Source organism: Cephus cinctus, unplaced genomic scaffold (assembly GCF_000341935.2).
Source record: "Cephus cinctus unplaced genomic scaffold, Ccin1 Ccin1_scaffold0123, whole genome shotgun sequence".
In the NCBI taxonomy this organism is placed as follows: domain Eukaryota; kingdom Metazoa; phylum Arthropoda; class Insecta; order Hymenoptera; family Cephidae; genus Cephus; species Cephus cinctus.
The window spans coordinates 2237122-2249972 of NW_014332857.1; the positions used below are offsets into that span (position 1 = coordinate 2237122).

General features: G+C 37.6%; 5 protein-coding genes across 5 annotated transcripts; 2 read left to right on the forward strand and 3 right to left on the reverse strand.

The window, feature by feature from the left end:
- The first annotated feature begins 1464 nt into the window (after positions 1–1464).
- Positions 1465–3496, forward strand: LOC107274870. Its single transcript, XM_015754431.2, has 2 exons — positions 1465–1681; positions 1832–3496. The coding sequence occupies exons 1-2, from the start codon at positions 1616–1618 to the stop codon at positions 3383–3385; spliced, it is 1620 nt and encodes a 539-aa protein (XP_015609917.1). The 5' UTR covers positions 1465–1615; the 3' UTR covers positions 3386–3496.
- A 1-nt stretch (position 3497) lies between these two features.
- Positions 3498–4838, reverse strand: LOC107274850 (protein obstructor-E-like). Its single transcript, XM_025079803.1, has 3 exons — positions 4592–4838; positions 4274–4489; positions 3498–3793 (listed from the first exon to the last, which is right to left on the reverse strand). Exons 1-3 carry the CDS (start codon positions 4836–4838, stop codon positions 3510–3512), a joined length of 747 nt encoding a protein of 248 aa, XP_024935571.1. The 3' UTR covers positions 3498–3509.
- A 512-nt stretch (positions 4839–5350) lies between these two features.
- Positions 5351–7376, reverse strand: LOC112493639. The gene is made up of 3 exons (XM_025079804.1): positions 6291–7376; positions 5779–6236; positions 5351–5503 (listed from the first exon to the last, which is right to left on the reverse strand). The coding sequence occupies exons 1-3, from the start codon at positions 6718–6720 to the stop codon at positions 5351–5353; spliced, it is 1041 nt and encodes a 346-aa protein (XP_024935572.1). The 5' UTR covers positions 6721–7376.
- A 1245-nt stretch (positions 7377–8621) lies between these two features.
- LOC107274909 (cell division cycle protein 23 homolog) lies at positions 8622–10877 on the reverse strand. The gene is made up of 7 exons (XM_015754482.2): positions 10774–10877; positions 10048–10709; positions 9792–9971; positions 9545–9709; positions 9207–9453; positions 8879–9143; positions 8622–8810 (listed from the first exon to the last, which is right to left on the reverse strand). Exons 1-7 carry the CDS (start codon positions 10875–10877, stop codon positions 8700–8702), a joined length of 1734 nt encoding a protein of 577 aa, XP_015609968.1. The 3' UTR covers positions 8622–8699.
- A 1-nt stretch (position 10878) lies between these two features.
- LOC112493612 (secretion-regulating guanine nucleotide exchange factor) lies at positions 10879–12415 on the forward strand. Its single transcript, XM_025079843.1, has 3 exons — positions 10879–11265; positions 11564–12179; positions 12285–12415. The coding sequence occupies exons 1-2, from the start codon at positions 11239–11241 to the stop codon at positions 12146–12148; spliced, it is 612 nt and encodes a 203-aa protein (XP_024935611.1). The 5' UTR covers positions 10879–11238; the 3' UTR covers positions 12149–12179; positions 12285–12415.
- Positions 12416–12851: the final 436 nt, after the last annotated feature.

Below are 12851 nucleotides of genomic sequence, written 5' to 3' on the forward strand. Positions count from 1 at the left end.
CCAGAACCACTGCAGCCCACGTTACAGGAAAATATAAAGAACTGTCTGCAGGCTGAAGATACCCAAGGAAGTCAATACTGGATGAAGTACGTGGAGTCCGCACCATTGACTGTTTCAAGATGTCCTGAGGGATCATTCAAAAACCATCAATCGAACGATTCTTTTGGATCAATGTATCCTGAGATGAGGGGACTCATCGCACCAGTTCCAGTAAAACCCATCAGGCCATATCACCAACTGGAATACATAACCTCTTCTGATTTGACTTCTTATCAACAAAGAGCAAATCTTCTGCATTATCCTGAACACTCAAGAACAGTTCCTGGTCCAGTTTTCTCTGACTATCTTGGCTGTGGCTATTGGAATTGTTCACTAGGAGTCAACCAGCCTGAGGTACCTGAAACTCCATTCAACCTGACGACGTACTCTCAAGAACGTCTTCCAGCATCAATCTGTTAGGAATTATCTTCTGAATTTGAAAGATGCGCCTTTGCCCCTTACAAAACTTCAGAAATTTTGCACTCACCGGTACTGCTCGATCATTGTCAACAGCCGCAACGTTATTGGAGCTTCATGATGCCTGGCGTCTATTCAAATCTTGCTGACACCATTTCCTCTACCGTTGATGATCAAGGATTAAACGTACCTGATATCCTTTTACCTGCGAACGACCAATGTGCCCATTTTTGTCAAAAAGCGTCCACTGTTCATTATGCATACGGGTGCACCCCACCAGTCTACCGAGTCCCCTAAATATCTAAGAAATACAAATATATGTTTGTAAGTTAAAGAAAATTTCAAAAATTCAAATGTTGTCTATTACCAAAAAATGTATTTATTGAAAAAATTGACCGAATTTTTAACGCTTTTTTCATCGTTATCTAATGGATATTGTAATTAAATTTTGCACAATTTTTACAGATATGTAAATATGCACTTTAATATATTTTATATAGGTATTTAAATAAATGTATATTTTCTAACAAAATATTCCTATGCATTTTTTTAATCCACTTCGGCTATGAATAGCTAATAAGTCCAATTGGCGCGACACTTGACTAACAATAAGTCTCTGACTTAGGTAGTTAAGCTGGCTGTAAAATATAGAATCGGGGGCATTGGAAACAGTAAACTACAGTAGTATTAACAGGCCTCACAAAACGGCTGTTAAAGGGCTGTTGCAGGTAAAAGAGGACAGGACGTCGCACACCGGCATTATTAATTTTAAAGAACCAATTGCACGACATTCACATTGTCAGAATGTCGTGTCAAACGGAAAAGTTTACAATAGAATTGACACACCTGCAATGTAGTACTGGCTACCCGGCTTAATATTCGTTTCAATGAATCTAGGAAACCTACTATAACTTTTAAGGGACAGCAATTCTTCCTTATGACGTCTTTCCATCGACCAATCAGAAAACTTTTTCACAAAAATCCAACTGCTTATATATACCATCTACCTCGATCCTCTGACTCATTAGCCAGTTTTGCCTGTGAACTAGGACTCTGCAGTTCTGTGTCCGATAACGAAAAGTCAAGTAACTTTTGACATTTGAGAATAATCGAATTTTACTATAAAATTTTATCGAATCAATCAACGGCCGAACTTATAATGCCGAGGGAACGCAGAGAAAATGGGAATAAGAAAGGAAAACGTCAACGTTATATTCAAAATAATGTAAATATTTGTCAAACGTCACTTTTACTTAATTTATTTCAATCTTCTGGACAAGATAAATGAAAAAAAAAACAAATGTTGTTTACGTTATATTTGGATTATAAATGTAACTGAATGCTAGACAATAATCGACTTATCTTATTATTACAGGACGAGACGCAAAGCAGAAGTAAGAAAAATGTTAAGTCGTCTCAAATCACGAGAACGAATCGCTTCAGTCCATTCGTTCGTGCCGAGCGACACTCGCGCCGCGATGTCACAATGGACGACAACATTGGCTTCTTTCAAGCGCGAGACTTGCACGCGAAAAGTAAGGAAATAATCGAACGAGGAATGGAGTATATCCTGTTTCATCTACAACTAATTCAGATGTCAATCTGGGGATCGAATCGCGTGAGTGACAATAAGAAGACGTTGAAAGAAACAGAACAAGCGGAAGGTGGACAAGTAGCAGAAGCAGTGGACGCCATCACCAGTGAAACGCGTTTGTTATTTGAAAAGGAAAAATATTTCGAGGATTCCGAAGGAGATATGTTTACTGCTGTGGAGGATTCCGATGACTCCTCAAGCGATCATTGGAGCAGTGCGAATGACTTTGTTAATATGAATATGTCAATTGACCTGGAATCAGAATACGAGGACGTATTAATGAATAGTAGAATTGTCATTGAAGAACCAATGGATATCTCCATTGATATCTCCATGGAGGAATCAAGTCCTAGAAGAAGAATAGAATTGGTGTCTTTTTCTAAATCTGGATCTCAGGAAGCAAAACGTTGCTCTCGGGATACGACGCCATGTGACAGCAGTGAGGATGACGACGAATCTTCTCTAGGAGTTAGTGACAGGGACAGTGACCGGGAGGAATCGAGCTCAGCTGCCAACGAGGAAATTACGAAAATTCTTAAGAAACGTAATTCTAGTGACAATGATAAATATTCCCTCTTTCGCGAGGAAGAACATGGAAGACGTAATTTTCCATACTTTAGGGATTATGCCTCGAGTGAGGACACGAGTGTTTCTGGAACTGACAGTCTCAGTGACCGACAGGAGGTTAGGAATTCTCAACGAGATGCTTCTGCGAGGAGGATCATTCCGTGTTGTTGTTGTCTAAGTCCGCGAAAGAGAGAAGAGCACAGAAGGTCCATTGTGAAAAATTATATTAATTTTGAGGTTATGAACAATCAAGTAGATAGTGCATTTTCTGAGGATGACGTCGAGATGAGTGCTCTAGAGAGGTCTGTGTTGAAAGCTCACCTTAATGAAAAATTGTCGAATAGACGAAACGGAAAGGATATAGAAATTATGGATCAGGATACAACTTTGCAAGGAGAAGCTTTAAGCTTACTTGACAGGAATCCAACGGTATTAAAAAAATCCTTGAAAGACGTCAGCTCTGAACATTACGATAACTCGTCGAGATCGACTAATCGACATTCGGAATGCGGGAACACTTATACACCGGGTGTTAAAGCACCTACTGTATCTGTTAAAAGACCTCCTGGATTTCCGAATCTTCCTCAAAATCTTCCTCCGCTCTTCTGCTCTTGTGGGAATCCAGAATGTTTTATTTTACTAGGAAACGAAATAGGCAAGTCTAAAATAATTTATCAAAACGCACCTCGACCTTTGAGACATTTGTATTATCAGTATCCTGAATTTATGGAACCCCTAACACCATATCATAATTCACCCAGCTGGTGAGAAATTTGAAAAATCAAATGACATAATTTTCTATCGTATGACGATTGTATTTTTATATCAGCTAGGTGCATAGCGAATAAACATCAAATAGGTGAATCCTATAAAACGCAATCATATGATTTATTCATTTATTACTTTCGCACCCTGGGATATTCCTTGCGTCCTCACAGATCGTCGTTTTCGAATTAAAACCTTGTCCATCAGGACATCCACTCAGCTTCTTTGTCCCATCACTGATGCACAACAAGAAATATTTACATTGTCCTGGAATTGGTTGACGGGAATGATGACCATATGGATAATCATCCATAGGAGGACATTTAAAAGCATCTGGATCAGGTACCAATTCGATTTGCTTATTGTCCATTGTGCGTAAATCGTCTACACTCTGTACACTGTCTAAGAAAACTGAAAAACAATTCAATTTTTACTTCAAATCGCTTACTTGTTATTCTCAAAAAAAACACGCAACATCTCAACATTTTTATGACTTTCGCCGTAATAGTTTTTTTTTATTTTTAAGTTATACACTCAACCAGCAAATGTTTAACAAATTTAATGGCTTTACTTCTAAACTTATTACAATTTCTGTCGTTCTCATAGTCAACCGTAAATAATGGAGACAATTGGTACAATTCTGCAATACCTTTATTTGTTTAAGTTCCTTAAACAAATAAAGTTTATATCTTCTTGCACTTGGCGTTACATTATTAATAGCACCCTCGTAAAATACCTAATGACACAAGTCTATTCCAACAAGGAATTCAAATAAAAACGAAGTCACAAAAGTATAAAGTGTGTAAACCTCTTAATTTCTAGTACCCTTTCCGTTATATCCTTTTATAATAGAGTAAATTAGATTTTTTCAAATTTTACTTTTCAATTTACCTTTTTTGTTTCGTTCTGCCCAAGAACTTTTGCAGGTTATTTTTTCGTCCAGTGTAGGGTGGCGGCATTCTACCCTCACCTCATCGTACATCTGACCTGGAGGACACGCGTCCAGCTCAGGAATACCCTTGTAACATTTAAAAAAATGTCCACAACCCTCTTTAGCTGGGTAATATCCGTACATTCGAGGACATACATCATTTCCTTTTGGTTCCTCTATGAAAATTAATATTTTATTCCAACATGACGTGAAATGTTATTCAATATTATTTTTTCATAACCAAAATATTCCTAGACTGTATTATTCATTGTACGTACGTAGAAGATTTCGAGGTCCACATCCGACCTGGTGAAGCAATTTGCATCCTTCATATGGCACGAATCCGAATCCGTCCTCACAGAATTTTTCAATTACTTGATTCTCTTTGCAAATATAATATTTGTCGCAATATTTATCATCTGGAATAGTATATTCACTTCCTGATTGACACTGAATCCAATCAGGAATTCTTGCTGACACTAAACTACCACCGAGTAGAAAAATGTACAACATACTCGACCACATTTTCATTAGTACTGTACGTCGATGTATAGAACCTCATATTTTTATACTAGTGACAATAACTTTTAATCTATTCTCAAAATACGAAAACGCCTCGGGGTTACGAATTTTCTAGAAATGCTCATTTCTTTGGTATTTTGATTGCACTGACGTAGAAACAGGAGACTATTTGACTAATTTATTTAAATTAACTAAAATTATAAAAATTCACATTTTGAATTTTGATATAATACACTTTGATGGAATCCATTTGTTTAAATAACTACTTTATACTAAGTATAATATAGAAGAAGAAGACTGCTTGGGCGACAGTGGATTTTTTTAATGCAGAAGGAAAGAAAGGAATGAAAAGTTACGCAGTGAGTCATGATACACTTTAATTATGTTTTATTGTGACAAAAATCCAAGATTTTACGTCTCGTAAAACAGAAAGATACATTTAATATCCATTATGGATTTAACACAAGTTTTAAAAACGATTGCTTAATGTTAAGTTTAATTTCTTCGAAAATTCCTTAAACGTTTTTCATACTATGGCGACGACGTAATAGATATATTTCGCCAGGTCTCCAAGAATTCGTGTAAAGTGCTTTAGTACTGCTGGTGCATTCTCTGAAATTCTTGAGGACCTTGAAAGCACCTCGTCCTTTCTTCAAGGCAATATCCACCTACAGAAAATTAAGACAATCTTATAACTTATAAATCCTAAAATACAAAATTCCTCCTTTTTAGTGAATTTAATGTATTCAAGGTATCGAGAACCGTTTCAAAATTCACGAGAACACACTCCTAATTGATAGTTCATATTTTCTGATGAATTATTTTTAAATAAAAAATTAAATTTTTCATTTTTGTCTTTTACACGCCGAAAGAGTAATACACGAAACATTTAACGCATTTTGACACGCAGCAGCATTCTCAAAGCATCTCCAAACTCACTAACCGAACTGTCAGAATCGGTGCCTGCAAGTTCAGATCGTTCAATCGATGAACATTCCCTGTCTTCGCCATCGAACATCCAGGAACAATCCACGTCACAATTGTCCAGAGAAAAAGCCGTGAATACAGTCAATTCGGATGATCTGGAGTCTTCGACTGATGAAAGGAATCTCCTGGTGTAAGCCATGCGCCTTCGGTAACGATTGTACTCATCGAAAGCTCGGAAAAAAGCAGCGTTCTCCAGTTCCTCAAAGCAGAATTTCTCGGCCATCCTACAGAGACGGGTCCCGTCCGAACACCCGGAAATATGTGAATCTTCAGAAAATGTACTCGGCGTGGAGCTGTTGGATGTTTGCAGACGATGAACGGGATTCTGATAATTGTGAGCTCTGATGACGAAATTACGAATATCTTCAGTCTCATCTTCAAAGTACTCGACGCCGTCAGAAATTCTTCTATAATCTGCATTAACCAATTCGTCATGTATGTCAGGGTTATTGGACATTGCGATACTACCTTCTTGAGCCTTCATCGTTTTGTCACTTATGTTTCCGGCTTGTTGGTCAATTTTTCCACAAGGTCTGCCAGCGTCGATACTTTTTCCAGTTTCTTGGACGACGTCGGCGTAAGTCTTCTGACCGGAAGAGGGTGTCCTTTGCCACTCAAGCGATAGCCCAAGTTCAAGAGATCTGCTATTTACAGAATAATCGACAGCTTCCGCTGGATTTCCTTTAGCCAATTGAATATCGTCGAGAACCACAGGTTGCTGAAGTAGCACTGGTACCGGAAATCGATTTTCGTTGCAACGATCCTTGTGTCCAAAATTTGAAGACAATTGAAACTTATGTGCGTGATACGAAAATTCAGTTTGAGTGCAGCATAGAAGTGGTGTCAGGTTTGTTGTAAGACTGATGGATGTCAATCCAGCACGAACGTCCCTTAGCATATCGGGAACTGCTTCAAAGGCGTTCACAAGTGGGAGGGTGGATTGCTGGAAGGATGGGATAATTTGAGCCCACCCAGGTGCAATAAGAGTTGCCCCTGTTGCTGTACATAGACTCTCAATACTGGCCGTAAGGGCGAAGCAAGTAGTCAAAGAAAATAATTCGGAATTTCCGACCTGCCCATTGGTCAAAATATGGTATTCCGTTTGCTGATTAGAATCCTGTAGAAGGGGTAGCAGGTAATTTCGAAAAAGGTTGTAATTAAATTATAAGATTTAAGTATCTGGTCTTTGTCTACCTGACTGGGTCCCAAAGACACTTGATGCAACTGTCCATCGTCATAACTTCTCAGGATTAATGTCTGCACAAGAGTAGCGCATTTTTGTGCGAATGGAGTAACAAAATACGTATGTTGAGTTGTTTCCCGTTTTTGAGGATTTAATCGTTCGGAAACGACCGAACTGTTCGATGTGCATGCTGCCAAAATAGCGCAATGCTGCCCATACTGTTGCTGCTGTTGCTGCAGTTGTTGATGAGGAATTCCTGCGAGCTGACTCGCATACTGATTGCTAGAGGGCAGCTGTTTGGGCAGCTAGAAAACAAATCTATGATTTTGAATTGAACATTTGAACAGAAATATTTTTGCTTTCGTACTGCAGCATCGTTCTGGAATTATTACTTAACAATTAGTAAAATAAAATGTATTTCTGTTTTCTTTCAAGAAAGAATATGCATTATGGATTTAAGTAAATATTCGAAATTATATTGCCGAAGAAGGTTCCACATTTATTAATCCCGCGCATAGTTTTACAACGTCCTAATCTGCAAGTGGACTGGCCCAACTGTTTGAACTCGTAAACGGTTTTGTAGTCGCCTGACAGTCACGCCATTTTTGACAACCCTAATTTCCCGGATTTAAAGGGAATGCTTGGAAAGTATAATAAGAGAGCTTACTGATAGCGTCGATCTACCTGAAAATATCGTAGCTGCGAAGTTTGTGACTGTTGCTGGTTCTGAGGAGTGTAAATTCCATTGGTTGTTGCCGCAGCGATGCATGCAACCCGCTGCCAGTGTGTTGTTGCTGCCCCCGAGTGACTGGCGACACCAGATGCTGATGCTGCATAAAGATTCGTACTGCCAGACTGGAATTGGTGCTGCTGTTGCTGCTGAGGAAGGATCTCATGATTTTGTCCAGGTCCTGTAGAACCTCCTACTAAATTTGTCTGCTGTTGCGGAGAACTTGAATGTTCGCTTTAACGGTTATGCACAATGAACATCGTCCCTTCTCTTTCTAACAAAAAGAGAAACTTTTTGTGTCTCTAAACGAGTTTATATTCTTATTCATTATATTTTTTCCTCAATTTAAGTTTCCTGAAGAATTATGACTCTGCCCAGAACCATAACGGGTTGTAACAATGCAAAGCAATACAATGCGTGAACCTTAAACTGCTTACGAGTTTTCACTTTGCTCGGAAACCTTCATAAAATTAAATGGACGTAAAAGTGTGTATAGTCGAAATAGGGATTAAAGTTCATAATGTAAACCTAGTCTCTTCAAAATTTATCCAATCGAACACTAACCCTCATGATATCATTATTTATACTCGGATTTTCCCTGCACGTTCAAACCTCATTTACTGAATACTTACCCACCTCTTGTAATCCATGAGTCACGTCATTAATTACAAATTCTACTGATATTAATCTCTGTAATGCAGAATCTCACGTGTCTTTACAAAAATATGCGTTTTGAGAATGGAGATTGCTTTTTAGAAAACATGTATTCTTTTTTTTAGCACGAGGCTCGGTATTCGATCGTCATTTGCCTGTGTCATTAATGTCGTATATTCGTTTCCTGTCATCTTTTACATTACTGGATAAGACAAAATAATAAGTAAAGGAATAACTTAAAGATACGTTTATTTAAAAACAAATATGAATGCTTCCTTATTTACACGAAATCCCGTTATATAAAATAAGTCTATTGAGTTGGAGTAAATGACAGATTCATTGGGGAGAGCTGACTGCTAGGCGTTGTCTCATTGCGAGTACTTCTTTCCATTATTGGATCTGTCTCATTCATGTCTTCAACCTGAAGCAAAGAAATAAAATATGAAGAAAAAAGGGAGTGAAATTTAAGCCATTTCATGTATTTCGTACCACCATAGGGTTCTCTTCCACTTTGACCCTCTTCTGGGCTATTGTCCTCAGGAAGGCTTTGGCTTCTTCCTTCGTCTCATCGAACTGTAGACACTTTTGAGCATAATGATTCGCCTGGTCCAATTGATCTCGTTTCAAATGATACTGCGTTAAATATTTATATGCATGACTCAATTCAGTTCTGTCTGCATTTCGGAATTCGTCCATTACAAAGTCAGTGTAAGCCGCAGCGGCGTAATCATGTTCTCCTATTTTTTCATAAAGACTGGAAATAGTGAAATGATTGTTTAAAATTTCTTTCTTTTATCAATGAGACATCATCACTTACTTGGCCAGTCTAATCAATGCCATTCCTTCTATGTCTCCTACATTACAGGCTTTATAATAACATTTCAGAGCATCCTGCGTTTTGTCCTGCTTTTCATAAGCTTCACCTAACGCAAGTACCATTCTGCTGTCATGTGGTCTTAAGAGTTGAGCCTGTTTATAATAGTAAAGACCATAAAAGGGCATTTTTAAGATCTCATATGTTTGTCCCAATCCGTACCATGCTCTGTAATCCCGCCGATTGACCTCTGCAGAAAGTGCAATGGTGAAACTGAATTCTTCATTTTCTTTTTTATATTGTTATTCTGTATTATATAAGCATTTTAGGATACCACTCACCGATAGCCTGTCTGTAACTATGTATGGCGGCATTTGTGTTTTTCATTTCCATAAATTCATGACCAAGTAACGTCCAAGCAGATAAGTATTGTGGATTTAGTTTTAGTGCCCTTTGGAAATATAATACCGCCTTTTGATGATCCGTTCTTAAACTATAGTAATTACCTAAAAGTCATACTGCACCATAAACGATCACAGAAAGCATTATATTTTATTCAGATTTTCAAGCATCAATTGGTTTTTTTACCTACTATGCAGCAAGTTTCTAATCTGTACTTGTCGATCTCTGTTGCTCTGTGTGCTAAGTATGCCAGTTCTACTTTGAGTGCTTTTACGTACAACAGATTCGAATACGTATCCATGTTATCCAAACAATAAGGATCATCTTCAATGATTCGTTTGAAAGTTTCTATGGCATTATCCACATCTGATGGAACGTAAGAAAATCTTGGAGGATTAATAGAAATTAAGCTATATTCAATTTGATACTGTCTTATAGTTACCTCTTCTGTAATGTACTGCAATTGCCGTTTGAGCGAGAACATAGCCATTTTTTTCAAATCCCATAGATTGCAATTCGTAGTATAATCCTAAACCTTCATCGATGAGTTGCAATTCTAAATACATATGAGCTACAAAGAACTGTCTCATCCAATGATTAGGCAACGTAAGACTCTCCAATTTTTCCCTGTCTGTGATTAAAGCAGCTAATTCTAACCAAGTACCCCAATGCATTGGTTTTTTATGTGTAGATTCTACTAGGACATCAGTGGCTTCTCTGACTAATTGTAACTTTTTTAATACCACTCCAAAGAGGTAGAGACCAAAACCATCTAAAGTTCCTGCTAGATGATCTTTTCTTAATTCTGTACACAATAGCTTCAGATTATCATTCTTTGAAGGATCTGGTGGGATATCTGTCATATCATCAATCTTTTTCTTCTCCCCGGATAAATACCGAGAGTACAAGTAGAGAAACCTAGCCTTAGGAGTTTTACACTCTTTAGTAAAATATGCAGCACGATCATATTCTTTGAGGTCAAAGTAACTTTTAGCCAAAATGTACATATCCTCCTCCTCGTTACTTTCCATAAGATCAGCATCATTTGTCATATCATGGATATCTAGCTTCACATCTTTCAAAGAGAAATTCAGTTCTGCTAGCCTGCAGAATAAAGTGTCTCATTAAATCAAAGAACACGATACGAATAAGCTAACAGTTAGTATACCATTTAGTAGTATGTAATAATCCCCGTTGAGAACATTCACTTATAGCTCGTAGGAGGTCCATCTTAACCTCTTTTGTATTTAACTTTATTACAGAATCCTCCATGGTGAATCATACAGACAAATATTGCCGTGAAATGTTGTTCCGAATTTTTAATAGTTTCACTTTTATATAACTAATTTTAAATGTGACTTTTCTCCAACAATGAAATGTCACATTGCTAGATTTTACCGGCGGGAAGAATGCGTCGTTTGCTGTTGTTTACAGATTTACTAGTACCATCTATACTTTCTTATGGAACTTATATAAAAGATAAGTATATTTCTCCATCTACATTACGCAAAGTTCTTGTTGTATTTTCGAATGGCGTAAGTACGACTCCCTGACTAGTCGTTAATATTTCATTGAAATTTTTATTTGCAATACGTCAGAACTATATAAATTATTAAACATCAATGGTATAATCATGCCGCCTATTCGTTTGTTATCCTGGGTAAGAAAATTATTATTTACGTATGCATATTTATGAAATATTTGTTTTCCATTGATAATGAAAATTGTACTAGACAATCCACTCGCTATCTCGAGCTAATACTGTTTAACAAAAATAATTCACTCTGTTACTGTAAGAGGAGTTGATGTATAATTCAAATTAAAGTATTATGGAACCAGCTATTCTGGTCTTGCAACACATCATGGGAAATGTGTCAAGCTTTGGCGCCGCCACCAAATATTAAAAATTTCATGACACATGATACAAAATTGCGTAAAACTAGTTGTGACCTCCACAGGGTGCAAATTCTCATAGTCAATTGGGTCATGGATTTCAATCGGAACAATTGATTGTACCCAAAGAAGTGGACTTGTCAGAGATTTCTTTGGAAGCTGAGAATATTAAAAAAATCGTAGGAGGAGCGGGTCACTCCTTGATTTTAGACAAGTACGGCTGTGTTTACGCATGCGGATGGAATAGCAAAGGCCAAACAGGAATTCCTGGTGAAGATATTATGCCAAAATTTAAAAAAATTGAAAGCCTCAAAGATGAAGTTATCACAGACATTGATTGCGGATGGGACAGTACCATGTGCCTTAACGAAAATGGTGAAATATTCGTCTGGGGCTCTAACAGCTTCGGACAACTAGGAATAGATCCTCAACGGCAAAACTGCATTTTACAACCACAAAAAATAATAATGAATGAAAAAATAGAAAGATTTTCTCTAGGTCTACGTCATACAGCCCTAGTCACAGAAACTGGTAAAATATTAACGTCCGGTACGGGTGGAAAGTGTCAATTGGGTTTAATTGATTCAGAAAATAAACCAATCAGACGCGCAAACATTTTTACCGAAGGTGATTATCTACTTTCTGAATAACCAACTGTTACGAAAATTATTACACAAAAAGGCAAGCCTGATCAGCTTACGTTTGCGCGTACGCAAGATTATTACATAACCCACATTGCCAAGGCCACGTTTCTTTCTCTCAAAATTTATTAACAAAATAACCCAGTTCTAGGATTGTCCAAAGTTACACAGGTATCTTGCGGTCAGCATCACACAGTTGCTAAAACCAAGGATGAGAATATATTCTCCTGGGGCGACAATAAACATGGACAACTTGGACTCGATTCAACTGTACATCCAATAGTCGCTTCGCCCCTAAAAATTCAACTAGACAAATTCAGTTCCGGTATGAATATTTATACCGGATGGACACATACGGCAGTTCTCGGTGCGTATATCGAATTCAGTTCTTTTTAATTATTACTAATGGATTACCTCCTAAGATCTTTTAATAATCCTAAATTTTCCTAGTTAATGGAAAAATACTGGCATGGGGTAGAAACACCTACGGTCAATTGGGCTGCCCAGAATTTCCAGAAGCAACAACGTCAAGGCCTGATTATATAAAGAACCTTCCAGAAATTTCCGACCTGTCTATCGGTTCTGAACATAATATAGCACTGACAGGTAACATCGCAAAGCTAATCTTAGCAGGTAGTATTATTTAATGGTCACCATTGTTCTTACAGGGGAAGGTAAAGTTCTTTGTTGGGGTTGGAACGAGCATGGAAAC

Coding starts and splice junctions, on each gene's coding strand:
- LOC107274870 (XM_015754431.2), top strand. CDS start 1,616: ATGCCGAGGGAACGCAGAGAAAATGGGAATAAGAAAGGAAAACGTCAA. Junction 1,682..1,831: donor AACGTTATATTCAAAATAAT/GTAAATATTTGT, acceptor TTATTATTACAG/GACGAGACGCAAAGCAGAAG.
- LOC107274850 (XM_025079803.1), bottom strand. CDS start 4,838: ATGTGGTCGAGTATGTTGTACATTTTTCTACTCGGTGGTAGTTTAGTG. Junction 4,490..4,591: donor TGGACCTCGAAATCTTCTAC/GTACGTACAATG, acceptor TAATTTTCATAG/AGGAACCAAAAGGAAATGAT. Junction 3,794..4,273: donor GGCAGAACGAAACAAAAAAG/GTAAATTGAAAA, acceptor ATTGTTTTTCAG/TTTTCTTAGACAGTGTACAG.
- LOC112493639 (XM_025079804.1), bottom strand. CDS start 6,720: ATGCTAAGGGACGTTCGTGCTGGATTGACATCCATCAGTCTTACAACA. Junction 6,237..6,290: donor AACGATGAAGGCTCAAGAAG/GTAGTATCGCAA, acceptor TGGTTAATGCAG/ATTATAGAAGAATTTCTGAC. Junction 5,504..5,778: donor GCACCGATTCTGACAGTTCG/GTTAGTGAGTTT, acceptor AATTTTCTGTAG/GTGGATATTGCCTTGAAGAA.
- LOC107274909 (XM_015754482.2), bottom strand. CDS start 10,877: ATGGAGGATTCTGTAATAAAGTTAAATACAAAAGAGGTTAAGATGGAC. Junction 9,710..9,791: donor AGAAACTTGCTGCATAGTAG/GTAAAAAAACCA, acceptor TATGACTTTTAG/GTAATTACTATAGTTTAAGA. Junction 8,811..8,878: donor TGGAAGAGAACCCTATGGTG/GTACGAAATACA, acceptor TCTTTGCTTCAG/GTTGAAGACATGAATGAGAC.
- LOC112493612 (XM_025079843.1), top strand. CDS start 11,239: ATGCCGCCTATTCGTTTGTTATCCTGG. Junction 11,266..11,563: donor CTATTCGTTTGTTATCCTGG/GTAAGAAAATTA, acceptor TGACCTCCACAG/GGTGCAAATTCTCATAGTCA.